At 32.1% G+C, this 12,637-nt stretch overlaps 1 protein-coding gene across 1 annotated transcript; it reads right to left on the reverse strand.

Annotated features, from left to right (window-relative positions):
• Positions 1-6,029: 6,029 nt before the first annotated feature.
• LOC101997382 (olfactory receptor 10AG1-like) lies at positions 6,030-7,070 on the reverse strand. The gene has a single exon (XM_005363465.1). It carries the CDS (start codon positions 7,068-7,070, stop codon positions 6,030-6,032), a length of 1,041 nt encoding a protein of 346 aa, XP_005363522.1.
• Positions 7,071-12,637: the final 5,567 nt, after the last annotated feature.

Raw genomic sequence — 12,637 nt, forward strand, 5'->3', positions numbered from 1 at the left:
GGTAATTTTCTGAATTACACCGCTAAATATAGGTCAAAATCTTGAGGTAGTAAAAGCACACAGGTTTCTACAAATCTTATCAATATTTGTTTTCAAATACCATGCTTAATTCTATGTGTTCTGATGGATTTACTCCAAATAGATTAATTAAAATTTAGTCAATGATATTTTTTGAATCTCACCTCTGCTTGACATTCATTCTGGGAATGAGTTTCATCTCCCTGCACTGACAAAAGTTTAAAGAAACCTTTGAAATCTTTCTGAAGGTGATGCAGCCATGAGTCTGTTTTCACATTTATCTTCTTTCCTTAACCTGTCCTTCATGTAACTACAATATCAGGACTTTACCCAAGAACCTTTTTTTTTTAAAGATTTCTCTATGGTTATAGTGAAATTTATCACACAAATCCTAAATGACACTCAAAGAAAAGGCTGTGACTACTTTACTATTTCACTCATTCTTTTCTTTATTAAAGGGTACACTCTGCGCTATCTGATACTTATTGTGCCTTTCAGCTTTGAAATAAAAAACACTCTATTTAAAGGAAATTTTCACTGTCAAGAAGAAAAAGATAATTAATCGGTGAAAAAGAGCAGTAAAATTCTCCTATATGATGTTTTCAAGTGGCAACAAATAATGTAATTCATTCCTACATAATACTTCTAGATTTACTCACTCTTCAATTTAACATTGTGTTGTATTAAATATAGTTACTCAAATGATATTCTGGCCATATGTATCTTCTGCTCTTGAACAGATGAAGATATAAAGAGGAGAGATTTATTCACTGTGGTATTCTCAAATAATATTCTTTTTTAGTAAATGCTTAATGTGTAATATATTTGAGTAATAAGAATAATGCCAGGGAATTTCTATTTTAAATTTCTCTTGTCTGAATAAATTCAAAGACTTAAATGAGTTTTTAAGAGCAATCTAGGCCATTCAAAGTTCAGAATTTCCATAGTTTTTGGAGTGCATTTTGCTATGCATAAACACTATACTATCTGTAATAACTTTCAGTAATGACATTGATCTTGAAATACACTCATTACTTTTATATTACACAATACTTATTTCCAAGAATTATCATGATTCTTTAAAAAATAATTTATCTTTGTATTTCACCAGTATAACAAATATATTACACATGTTTTTTAACTCCAAGACTCTGGTTAAAATATGATTAAGACTGATTAAAGGGATATTCCACTTCCTTCTTAAATTGTTAAAATGTGCTCCTTCAATGTGACATTTTCTATAAAATTATCTATGCTTCACAAAATTATCATAGCTGAATATTTCTCTAATTTGAAGTGGTTCAACATTTGTGTTTACTATTAACAATTACTGTACAAATTATATTTATTTACTAAAACATACATTAACAATTAAATAAATTTGTTTTCTAAAATAAGTGAAAGTTTTGAATACATTAATATTGAACTGTAATGGATGTATAATATAAGTCATATTTACCTTTTTAATGCAGATTAATTTTTATTTTTAGCACCATGATTTAGATGTCTAATTTATTTTAAATGGAACCACTTGTATCATCAAAGCTTTGTCATCTTCTGCTATGATATTTTGTTTCTGAATATAATAAAGTTCTCTTCAAACAAATACAGTTCTGTCTTCCACCAGAAATAGGTGCACATACCTAAATTTCTATTAGTAAATCTCTGTGCAAATACCTAAATTTCTGTTAGTTAATCTCTTTAATGCTTCCTTCTTTGGCTATTTTATTTCTGCTAGATAATGTTTACTCTACTTTAACATGTAAATTGGGTCCCCAGTAGAATTTAAGGCACAGTGTGGTTTATTTCCTAGACATGGACAGTTGCTGAGCAACACTGTGATAGACAGCAACGCACTGACAATAATTACCTAATTTGGAAACACTTTTAGCTGTGATGTTCTCTATTATGAAGACACTGTGTATAACCTTGGTTCATAGTAGACTAAGCCTAGGAGCATGAAGTTTTCTGCAGTCTGTCTACAATAATGGGTTCTGTCTCTTGTTTTCACAGGATAACCTGTGTTATGGTTTTAACAAACAAAATAATCTTTATTTAGGATGAATTTAGAAACTGGAGTAAGCTAAGCTGCAATAATGAAAAATCTGTGAAGAAAAAATTCTGTGTATTCCAAACTTCAAGCCTTAGAGTAACAATTGCTTGTAACTAATTTTCATGAATGAGGAAAATAATATTGTTAAAATATGGTGTAAGAAAAATAAATAAAAATAATTTTGAAAAGCATCTTCAGTGTAGTTTTACATCTCTAACAAATGACGTCTTCATATTGTTCATTAAATAGTGACTTTTAACAATTTTGGAGATTCTGAACATGAGGCAATACTATCTGTGAATTCATATTTCATCAGACATGTTCTGCATAGTGTGCTCTTGAAACATTTTCCCTTCCTCTTCTGTGTAGTTCTCTGGGCCCAGGAAGGAAGGATTTCCTGAAGACATCAATTTAGGACTGAGTGTTACAAAGTCTCTTATTCTCCGTGCATTGTCCACTTGTAGGTATCTGTGCTAGTTACCATCTACTGTGAGAGGAAGCTTCTCAGAAGATCAGTGAGCAAGGGACCAGTTGATTTGTATAGCAGAATGTAATAAGGGATCATTTTATTCCTATGTTCCATTACCAGAGTCAAAATGTATTCAGTTCTCTCCTAGGCCCACTAGAGTGGTTTGTACTCTGACATTTGAGTCACTAGTGCATCAGAATATTTCAAGCCTCTATACACATTTTCTTTTCTATCATATTTAGAGTCTGTGATATTCTGAGATTTATTTGAAGGAACACTTCTTCAGCTAAATAACATTACAATTCCTATACAGAATTTAGCTGTCACTGTCAAAAGACATGCTCTGTGCCCAACATTGATGAAAAAGAAAAACCTATTTGTGTCATAGTCAGAGAAAAGAATGAGACATATTTTTCAATTCTAGAGTTTATTACCATTTGAATAAAAATGAGAATAATAAAACAACAACAGCAAAACAAGTAAAAAAGAAAAGAGTAAAACTTGAGTCTGAGAAATTAGTTTACATTAGCTATATTTATAATGATGATGTTATTTCTAATCATTATTAGTATGATCTCACAGACAATTCTCATGGAATATAAGAGTTTGAAAATGCAACAGAATTAGAAAAGATTAAGTATAGTTTTGAAATGCTATTTATATCATTTTGTTTTTCTTTGTTTTTTGATCTTTGTTATTATTAAACACAACCATTTATCCTATATTACTTATTTTCCCCCTTGTATTTCTAAATTGTACTAACTATACCTGTTTAATTAATGTATAATATTTTTATCTTCACCCAATTACCAACATTGTGAATTACGCTTATAAAACTCAGGAATGTTTATGAGTTAATATCTGATAAAAATATAAAAATACTAAAGCAATATACATTCAGCTTGAATTTGTATACAATCAAATGGATATAAATAGGCACTTTAAGTTTGGCTTCTTTAAAAGTCTTTCATTTTATATTTTTATAAACATAACCTTCATATAAAACTGATTCCATTTATTTTTATTTTCTGATCATATGTCTATGATCACATGTTTTAAATGTTTCCATGTGTTATTTTTTATTTGAAATGCAGAGATTCTGGTGTATGTGAAGATGAATGTTTACACCTGGGTGGGAGCAGAGGTCCCTTGATTTTTGAGACATGGTCTTTTATTGATACTTGTATTCAGTAATTAAGAAATACTACTGGGCTAGCAAGTCCAGCAACTTTCAAGACTCCAGCTCCTCAGCTTTAAAAAACAAGCTTGTGACAATGTATGAGAATTAAAGAAGCTGGTCTCCTGGATAAAAATGAAATTTCCATGCTTATACAGTAAACATTTTGCTGACAGAGTCATAGCCTATGTCTGTGTCATAACATTTTGAACTTTTTATGTCTTTGTTTTGTAGTTTTAATTTAAATTTTGAGATTAAAATTTCAACACTGTTCACTTTCCCTCCAAAGCCTCCCATAAAACTCTTGATGCTCCAAATTCATGGCCTCTTTACTACTAATTTTTTTTAATTTATATATGTATATGCGTTTATCTTTGTGCACACACATGCACACATATATGTATGTATGTATTTATTCCTAAATATGTGCTGCTCAGTATGTATAATATTACTGGTACATGTTTTTAGGGTTGTCTGGCACTTGACACACAAGTGGTATGCTCTTTCCTGGAAATTATCCCCTCTCCTCTCCAAGCTTTTCTTAGCTACTAGTGTCATAGTGACACCTCATGAGCTATTCCCTGTCCACTTCAGCATGTTCCTTGATATTATCCTCAGCTCATTTTGGTCTAGTGATGTTTGTTAGACTCTATGAATATGGCTTCTGATGTGACTAGGATAAACAATCTTATAGCAAACTCTCTAATCCTCTGGCTTTTACAATCTTTTTACCACCTCTTACTCAGTATTCCATGAGCATTAAATATTTAGCTGTTTTCTACATGTATCCATTGGGACTGGGCTCCACAAATCTGCATTTTGATTAGTTGTGTTTTCTTGTAGCACTCTTCCACTGTTTCAAAGAGGTGTTTCCTTGAACATTGAAGTCTACAATTGTCCGTGGGTATAAGGACAGATGTTTAGAGTGCTTTCCAACTTTATGTCTGTGTACCATGTGCATACCTGATGGCTCCAGAGACAAGAAAGGGCATCAGATCCACTCTATCTAGAGTAAAAGATGTTTGAGGGCTTCTTGTGTTTTCTGTGTCCTCTGCAAGAGCAACAAATACCCTTACACTGAACCATCTCTTCAACCCCTAAAGATATTTGTACATATAAATAAAACCTCACATTTCTAGAGAATAATTACACTTTCAAAAAGGATAAAGTTTCATCTTTCAGAAATAGGAATATTGATCTATAATTTTTAATGAATGTTACCTCAACTTAAATAGCTCTTTTTCTAAGAAATTTGAATAATTCTCCTGCTAATGTTTTTCTAAACATATTTCCATACTTTTATTCTTACTTTTGCAAATGTTTGGTATGACTACAGTAAAAAGAATGCCAAGATTGCCTCAAAATTTGTGTCCCTTCAGTAGCCACACCTTCTATTAATGTTACAACCAAGGAGGAAGAGAGATATTGCTTCAATTTATATACAAGATGTAATTAAGATTTAATACATTTTCACTTGTTTTCTGTCGAGGTAATTCTTCATCAATTTTATACATGCATATGATTAGTTCAGGTTACATTTTGTGTATAATGATTTTAGATACAGATCATGTGTATAATGAGTTCTGTATGCTCCCTTTTACCTCCTCCCCCCTCACTGTCTGTCTGTCTGTCTGTCTTTCTCTCTGTCCCCTCCTCTCTCTCTGAGTCCTGTCAATTCTGCTTCCTATCTCTTCTTTTCTCAGAATAATGACTTTTAGTTTAATTTTGTATCTCAGTTACAACCAAGGCTCTCTGTGTTGCCATATATCAGGATTATCCATTGGAAAGTGGCCATGTGATTGGTGAATAAATGACTAAAGAAAATGGCACACTCACCTGAAATCTATAAATGACAGACAAGACATTAGTGAGAATTAGGTTCTGTTGAGCTACTCCTGCACCCATGCTCGACTTATTACACCCCTACTACATTAGCTACTTTCAATCAGTCAGTGTACAAATAAAGAAAAACTAAACAGAGAATCAAAGAAGAAAGCATATGAAAGTCAAACTAAATTCATCTCAGAATATGACAAATGCCTCTACTCATAGATCACAATTATCCAAAGAGCTTCTCAGACAATCTGAGCAGAGTACCTTGCAAACATTATAAAAGAAGGTGTTGATAACAGATATGTGCTACTGACCATCTGTAATCTGAAAAGATGAAGTCCTGTAACCAAGTATGAAATTAAGAATGCATGACAATATTAGGGTGTTTAACAAAAATTTAATAGTATAAAAAACATCAGAATAAAAATACATTTTTTCTGTTAGTATCATGAATACATATGTACTTACAAGCCTTTGTCTCACGCTAGTAACTTACTGAGTAGTTTTCTCAAAGCCATCATAATGTCTTTGTTCCTCAGAGTGTATATAATGGGATTCAGAGTTGGGATCAAAATGGTGTAGAAAAGAGACAACAGTTTTCCAATTCTTTCTGATTGCGTTGGCTTGGGTTGTAGGTACGTGATGCCAGCAGTTCCATAGAACAGGACTACAACTGTCAGGTGAGAGGAGCAGGTGGAGAAAGCTTTGGCCCTTCCTTTAGCTGAGGACAGTTTCAGAATGCTGAAGATAATTTTGCAATAGGAAACAAGGATCAGCACAAAGGGAACCATGACAAACACCATTGCAACTATGTACACTGCTATCTCATTCACAAATGTGTCTCCACAAGCTAGCTTGAGGACTGGCGGGATGTCACAGATGAAATGATTGATTCTGTTAGACCCGCAAAAGGGTAGTGAGAATATCTGGTAAGTTTGTCCAATCACAACTGGTATGACGCTGATCCAGCAGGCAGCAACCAGCTGTGTACAGATCCTGTGGCTCATGACCAGGGAATAGTGCAGAGGGTTGCAAATGGCCACATAGCGGTCATAGGCCATGGCTGTAAGGAGGAGACACTCTGTGCCTCCCAGCATAAGAATGAAACACATTTGTGCGGCACAGGCAAATATAGAGATATTTCCTTTCAGAGTACAGAGGTCCATGAGCATCCTGGGGATGGTGACGGTTACATAACAGATTTCTACGAAAGAAAAATTGCTTAGGAAAAAATACATAGGGGTCTGCAGAGCAGGGTCAATTCTTGTTATTAGCATTATAGTGCTGTTGCACATCAGAATAGTCAGATACATGAGCAAAAATATCCCAAACAGAATCCACTGGAGATGGGGGACATCAGAAAACCCAAGTAGGACAAATTCGATCAGAGAAGAGGCATTCGACTTTTCTGTTGTAAGCGTCTGTTCATCTACAGACAATAAATCAAAGGTGGCAATTAATTCATACCTGACATTACATTGACCTGTTACTTTGTTTGAATTACTAACAATAATATACATAACTTAAATTGTATCATTAGTTTACAGTGCTTCAAATGAGAGTTGACAATTATAAACCAATAAATAAAATAGTTAAAACTAATTTAATTGAAATAATAAGTTCTGTTCTGCTTTATTAAATTTGACTGTACTATCACAAAGATATTGAGTAGTGGCCATTATCATTTCAAAGACATTTTATTAGTATATGCCTTTTGTAGGGGACATTGTCTGTTCAAGTGATATAAGATATATATATCATATATATATATATATGATATATATATACTAGGAAACAGATACATACTTGAAGTAAAAGAGAGAGCCTACCTAAATCTGTGCTGGTCAAGAAAAAATAGAGATAAAAGCTTGAAATAAAAGGTTTGACAAAATAAATAATGAAGACTTACATATGTGTATATAACTGTATATAGACTTTGCATGTAATTTTAGGTAAATATAAAATAATGTAATTTTTTGAGGATTCATAAAGCATCCTTGGTTTTATTTGTCTCTCATTGCTCTGTCAAAATTTTATTTTTTGTTATCAAGATGGGAAATGGTGTGTTTTCATTGGTGTTATTTTAGTCTCAGTTTTATTATTTTTTAAAATTATACTTTCCTTTGAATACCTCTTTTGAATTTTATTTTAAATAATTAGAACTATTCTCATTAATAAATACACTTCATTTATAGCATTTTCCTATTCTTTTCAGGTTCTTTGTAAGGGTTTCATTTAATAATGATTACTTATTTTCAAGTACAGTTTTTACTCTCTATTCTCACATTATAAGAGCTTTGTAAAAGAGCAAATGTAGTATGTGCTAAGAGTCAAGTGACCGAACATGAAAAGAAGCCTTAAAAGCAAAAGTAAACAGAAGTTCTTATATTATGTAACATTACCATCGTCTAATGCAAAGAAGTCAGCACTGTTTTATGATCCATTTATACTTTTTTTTTGTTTATTTCCTGTTTGAGCAACAAGGCTCTTCTTTATCTTTTCATAACTATCTCTAGTTCATAGCTCCCAGATCAATATAGTGAAGTTTTTGATTATGAGATCAGTGTATTTGGGTTCATACAGTCTCTCCCATTTTGTAATCCATTAGTACAAGTTTTCAAATTTGTCTCATTTCCATTTATGATGTAAGTATTCATTACTTTAAACATCTATTATATATTGATATTATAAGTAATACATCTGAAAAGTCGGTAATTAGTAAAAATAAGTCATGCATTTTAACTAAAGTGCACACAACTATTTATTTATTTTTTTATTAATTTATAACTATCCTAAATTTATCAACAAGCAACAATATTGAAACTTACCTTTGGATATTTGCATGAAGTGCCCAAGTACCTTTAGGTGATTTATAACCCCTTAAACATATTTTAGGAAGTCACACCAATTTTTCAAGGTGTAGTTTGCTTACTTTGAACACCAACGCTTCTTAAATAGGAATACTGACATTTGCCCTGGGGATAAGCTTTCCCTGAGTACCAGTTTACCATCAATAAACCTTTCATTAGGCAAAAACTCTGTTGGCTTTTCACAGATTTTTTTCTTTGCATAGACAAGTCCCTATCGTCCCCACTCATCAGCATTAATCTAGCCCATTCATAGGGTTGTGTGTGTGTGTGTGTGTGTGTGTGTGTGTGTGTGTGTGTGTGTGTGTGTATTTGTGCATTTTAGAGAGAGACAGACAGGGGACTGACAGACAGACGCCATTTATGTGTGATAGTGTGTGTGTGTGTGTGTATGTGTGTGTGTGTTGTTTGTAGGTATAAGTTTACCTACACCTATCCATGCCCAGATATAAACATGTTTAGTTGTATATGAGAGAAAGAGAAAGAGACCATAAAAACATATTTGTTCCCATGTATGCTTGAAAAGCCCAAAGTTGTCATTGTTTATGCTGTTTAGGAAAACCCATAATGAATCTAGAGAAACTACATCTTTTTTTTTTGTTTTTGTTGTGTGTCAATTATTTTTATTTATGTATTTGAAAATATCCTACATGAATACAATTATTTTTGATGATATCTACTTGCATACTCTCCCTTCTAAATCTTTCCAGTCCCTTCAATACAAGAGAAATCTCCCACACAATTCTATGTCCTCCTATAGGGTTCATACTTAAATATGTTGTTTGCTTCTTACTCTCAGGTAAAGTGTATTTGGAAAAGTGCATCCTTATATTCTCCCTTGATATTATTTATTTACTAATATTTTGAACAGTCACATTATATGCCAGATTTATTTGCACATGTGTAGTAATGAGTAACATATACTACAAGTCCAAATAAATATATAAAATAACAAATATAACAATCATATGGTGCACTTGTGTGTTATCTTGCTTTCATATTCATGTTTATGTGAGTTTTCTGTTTTATGTAACTTCCATACAATACTCCGTTTAAGAAAAATTCCTGAAAACAAACATATTGATATGTTTCAGTTAAAGCTAACAGCAAATACTATATCCCAAATTCAAAAACAAAGTTACGGACTTCTTTTACCACTACTACTACCCAAGAGAAAATAACTTTGCTGTTAAAGGAGGCCACTTGGCTGCTTGTTCATTTCCCAGCTGCCCAGACCCCCGAAATAATCACTCAGAAACTGTATTAATTAAATCATTTCTTGGCCCATTAGCTCTAGCTTCTTATTGGCTAACTCTTACATATTAATTTAACCCATTTCTATTAATCTGTGCATCACCACATGGCTGGGATTTACCGGATAAAGTTCCGGCATCCACCTCCAGCATGACTACATGGCTTCTCTCTGACTCGGTCCTTCTTTCTAACAACATTCACTTTCTTCCCCTGCCTACCTAAGTTCTGCCCTGCTGTAGGTCCAAAGTGGTTTCTTTATTCATTAATGGTAATCACAACATACAGAGGGACTCCCACATTGCCTCCTCTTTTCTGTTTAAATAAAACAGTTTTTAACTTTAACATAGTAAAATTTATCATACAATTCTTACACTTGCTTGGTTAGAGTTACCACAAGATAAATTTTTATTTTACTTAAGGCTATTGTGAAAATTATTGTTTCCCTGGTTTCTCTCTGTGTCCATTTGTCATTATATATAGGAGGGCTACAAATTTTTGTGAGTTAATATTTTATTCAGCTACTTTGCTAAATAAAAGTGTTTATCTTCTGGAGATGTTCCCCAGTGGAAATTTTAGGATCACTGATGTATACTATCCTATTATCTGTTGTTTAAATTGCATACCTGATCTTGATTTAAGTTAAATAAGTGTTAAATATTGAGACAATTATCCATTTATTTTAGATTTTCTAATTTGATGAAATACAAATATTTAAAATATGTCCTTATGATTCTCTGGAATTATTTGGTGTCTGTTATTATATCTATCTTTTCATTTCTGATTTTATTAATTTGAATATTGTTTTTATGTCTTATGATAATTTGGATAAGGGCTTATCTATACTGTTGATTTTATCAAATAACAAACTCTTTATTTCATTGTTTCTTAATGTTCACTTTGTTTCTTATTAATTGATCATAGTTCTGAATTTGGTTATCTCTTGCCCTCTACTCATTTTGAGTGTGGTTTCTTCTTTTTCTTCTAAAGCTTCCAGAAGTGCTATTAAATTGCTAGTATGACTTCTCTTCAACTATTTAATAATGATGGTTCATTTTATGAACTTTCCTCCTAGAACAATTATCATATGACCTACATTTTTGGGTGTGTGCTGTATTTATTTTCATTAAATTCTGGAAAGTTTACAGACCAGATTTTTCATTTATTGCAGAGTTCAGTTTCAATGAGTCTATAAGTTTTCTCTTGTTCATGGTTTTCTGTTAGAATGCAGAGAGCTATTTCAATGTGGATTTAATTGTTCAGACTTATTCTGTGTTCAAGTATGGGCTTAATTTCAGAGAAAGTTCAATGGCATGCAGGTAAGAATGTATATTCTTTTGTGTTAGAGTAAAAAGTTTGGGAGTCTGATCTTCCACCAAAACTTTGTTGACTTACCAGGGCCTACACTATAGGAGAAAAATGACTCTTCCTTTCCCAGAAGCTAACATAACTTACATTTTTTTTGTGTTTTCCTTGTTTGTATTTTGTCTGGTTTAGTCTTGCACATGTTCTGGGTATGCTGTCACAATCACTGTGTCTGCCTCTCTGCCTGCCACTCTTCCACACTGATTTCAGTTTTGCTGTTTCAAGAATTATGTATTCATACTAACATCACAAACTCTGTTTGTATAACCATATTTGTTTACATGTTTTTCAGTTTGAAATGGAATTTCAGTTAGTAAATTGTTAGGACTCAGGTTTTGTTTTAGGATTTTTTCATGGGAGAAGGGGGTATTATAGCTGAGCTAGAAAATTCTGAGGCATCTGTAAGAGTCCAGAGAAGAAAGGATATGGCTAGGGCTACCCAGGAGAGAAGCAAAATAACCTTCTTTTGGTTTTCTAAGGCTATAGTTTAAAATATTTCTATACTAAACACTTTCTGATACAAATATGCATTAACTAATTTTTGTTCCACTTCCATAATGTATTGTCACTATATTAGAAAGTGCAATTTATTTTACGTCCCTCTGATCTAATTATGCAAGTAGTATTTCCTTATGGTATACTGAATATCAGCAATGCACTGTAGAAATTTAGATCTTTCTGAATCCTTCCTAATACTCCTATATGCACTTCCATAATATATGATTATATACGATAGAATCAAATAAAACATCTGGACATACTATAATAAGCTTTGAGTCAACATTTCTTCTGTGTTAGCACATGATCTTTAGAAATTCTGTTTCAATAATATGTATAAAGCAAAAATATGTGGGTTCAAGGAGAGCTGCTAAATTATAGTGGACTTATATATCTATCTTTTACTTATTTAACTTTTGAGACAATAAATCCTTTATATCAGACTGGCCACCAACTCACAATGTAGTTTCAAGCCTGTTCTTGACTTTTTGATCCTTCTGTCTTAATTTTCTTGGAAATGAAGTGGTAACATTGCCCACACTATACTATAGATATACTATATATGTATCACCATGTTACACTTTTTTTTGACAAGTTTATCCAAATTAATATGAATAGTCTACCAAAAGGGAAGTTTTATTAGAAGAACAACCCTTTTATACTATTTTGGAACTGTTATTATTTTTTAAGTGTGCAAAGAACTAGGTGTTTCCACATTGGGCACATGATATATGTCACGGTTGTTTCTCCCTATTATAACTCTACTCCTTGGTTTAAAACTTTGTATTTTATATAACATGGTGATTCTCACCACAATAAATTTACCAATTTTAATTTCTTTCATGAGTGAATTCTCTTTTATTGGCTATTTTTATTACATAATAATTTGAGAAGTAAATTACAACTGAGTAATATGCACAGCACAAATGTATACATGAAAATCATTTTACATAAATATTTGAGAATTTTCTACAATGTATTTTGATCACATTCATACTTAACCAGTCCCCTAATGTCCCCAATATCTATATCTTTTTACTTTATATATTTTATATCTATATATTTTGTTCCCAACTTAATAATCTTTATTTTGTTTTTTACATACA

This window comes from Microtus ochrogaster, linkage group LG9 (assembly GCF_000317375.1).
Source record: "Microtus ochrogaster isolate Prairie Vole_2 linkage group LG9, MicOch1.0, whole genome shotgun sequence".
In the NCBI taxonomy this organism is placed as follows: domain Eukaryota; kingdom Metazoa; phylum Chordata; class Mammalia; order Rodentia; family Cricetidae; genus Microtus; species Microtus ochrogaster.

Coding starts and splice junctions, on each gene's coding strand:
- LOC101997382 (XM_005363465.1), bottom strand. CDS start 7,070: ATGTATATTATTGTTAGTAATTCAAACAAAGTAACAGGTCAATGTAAT.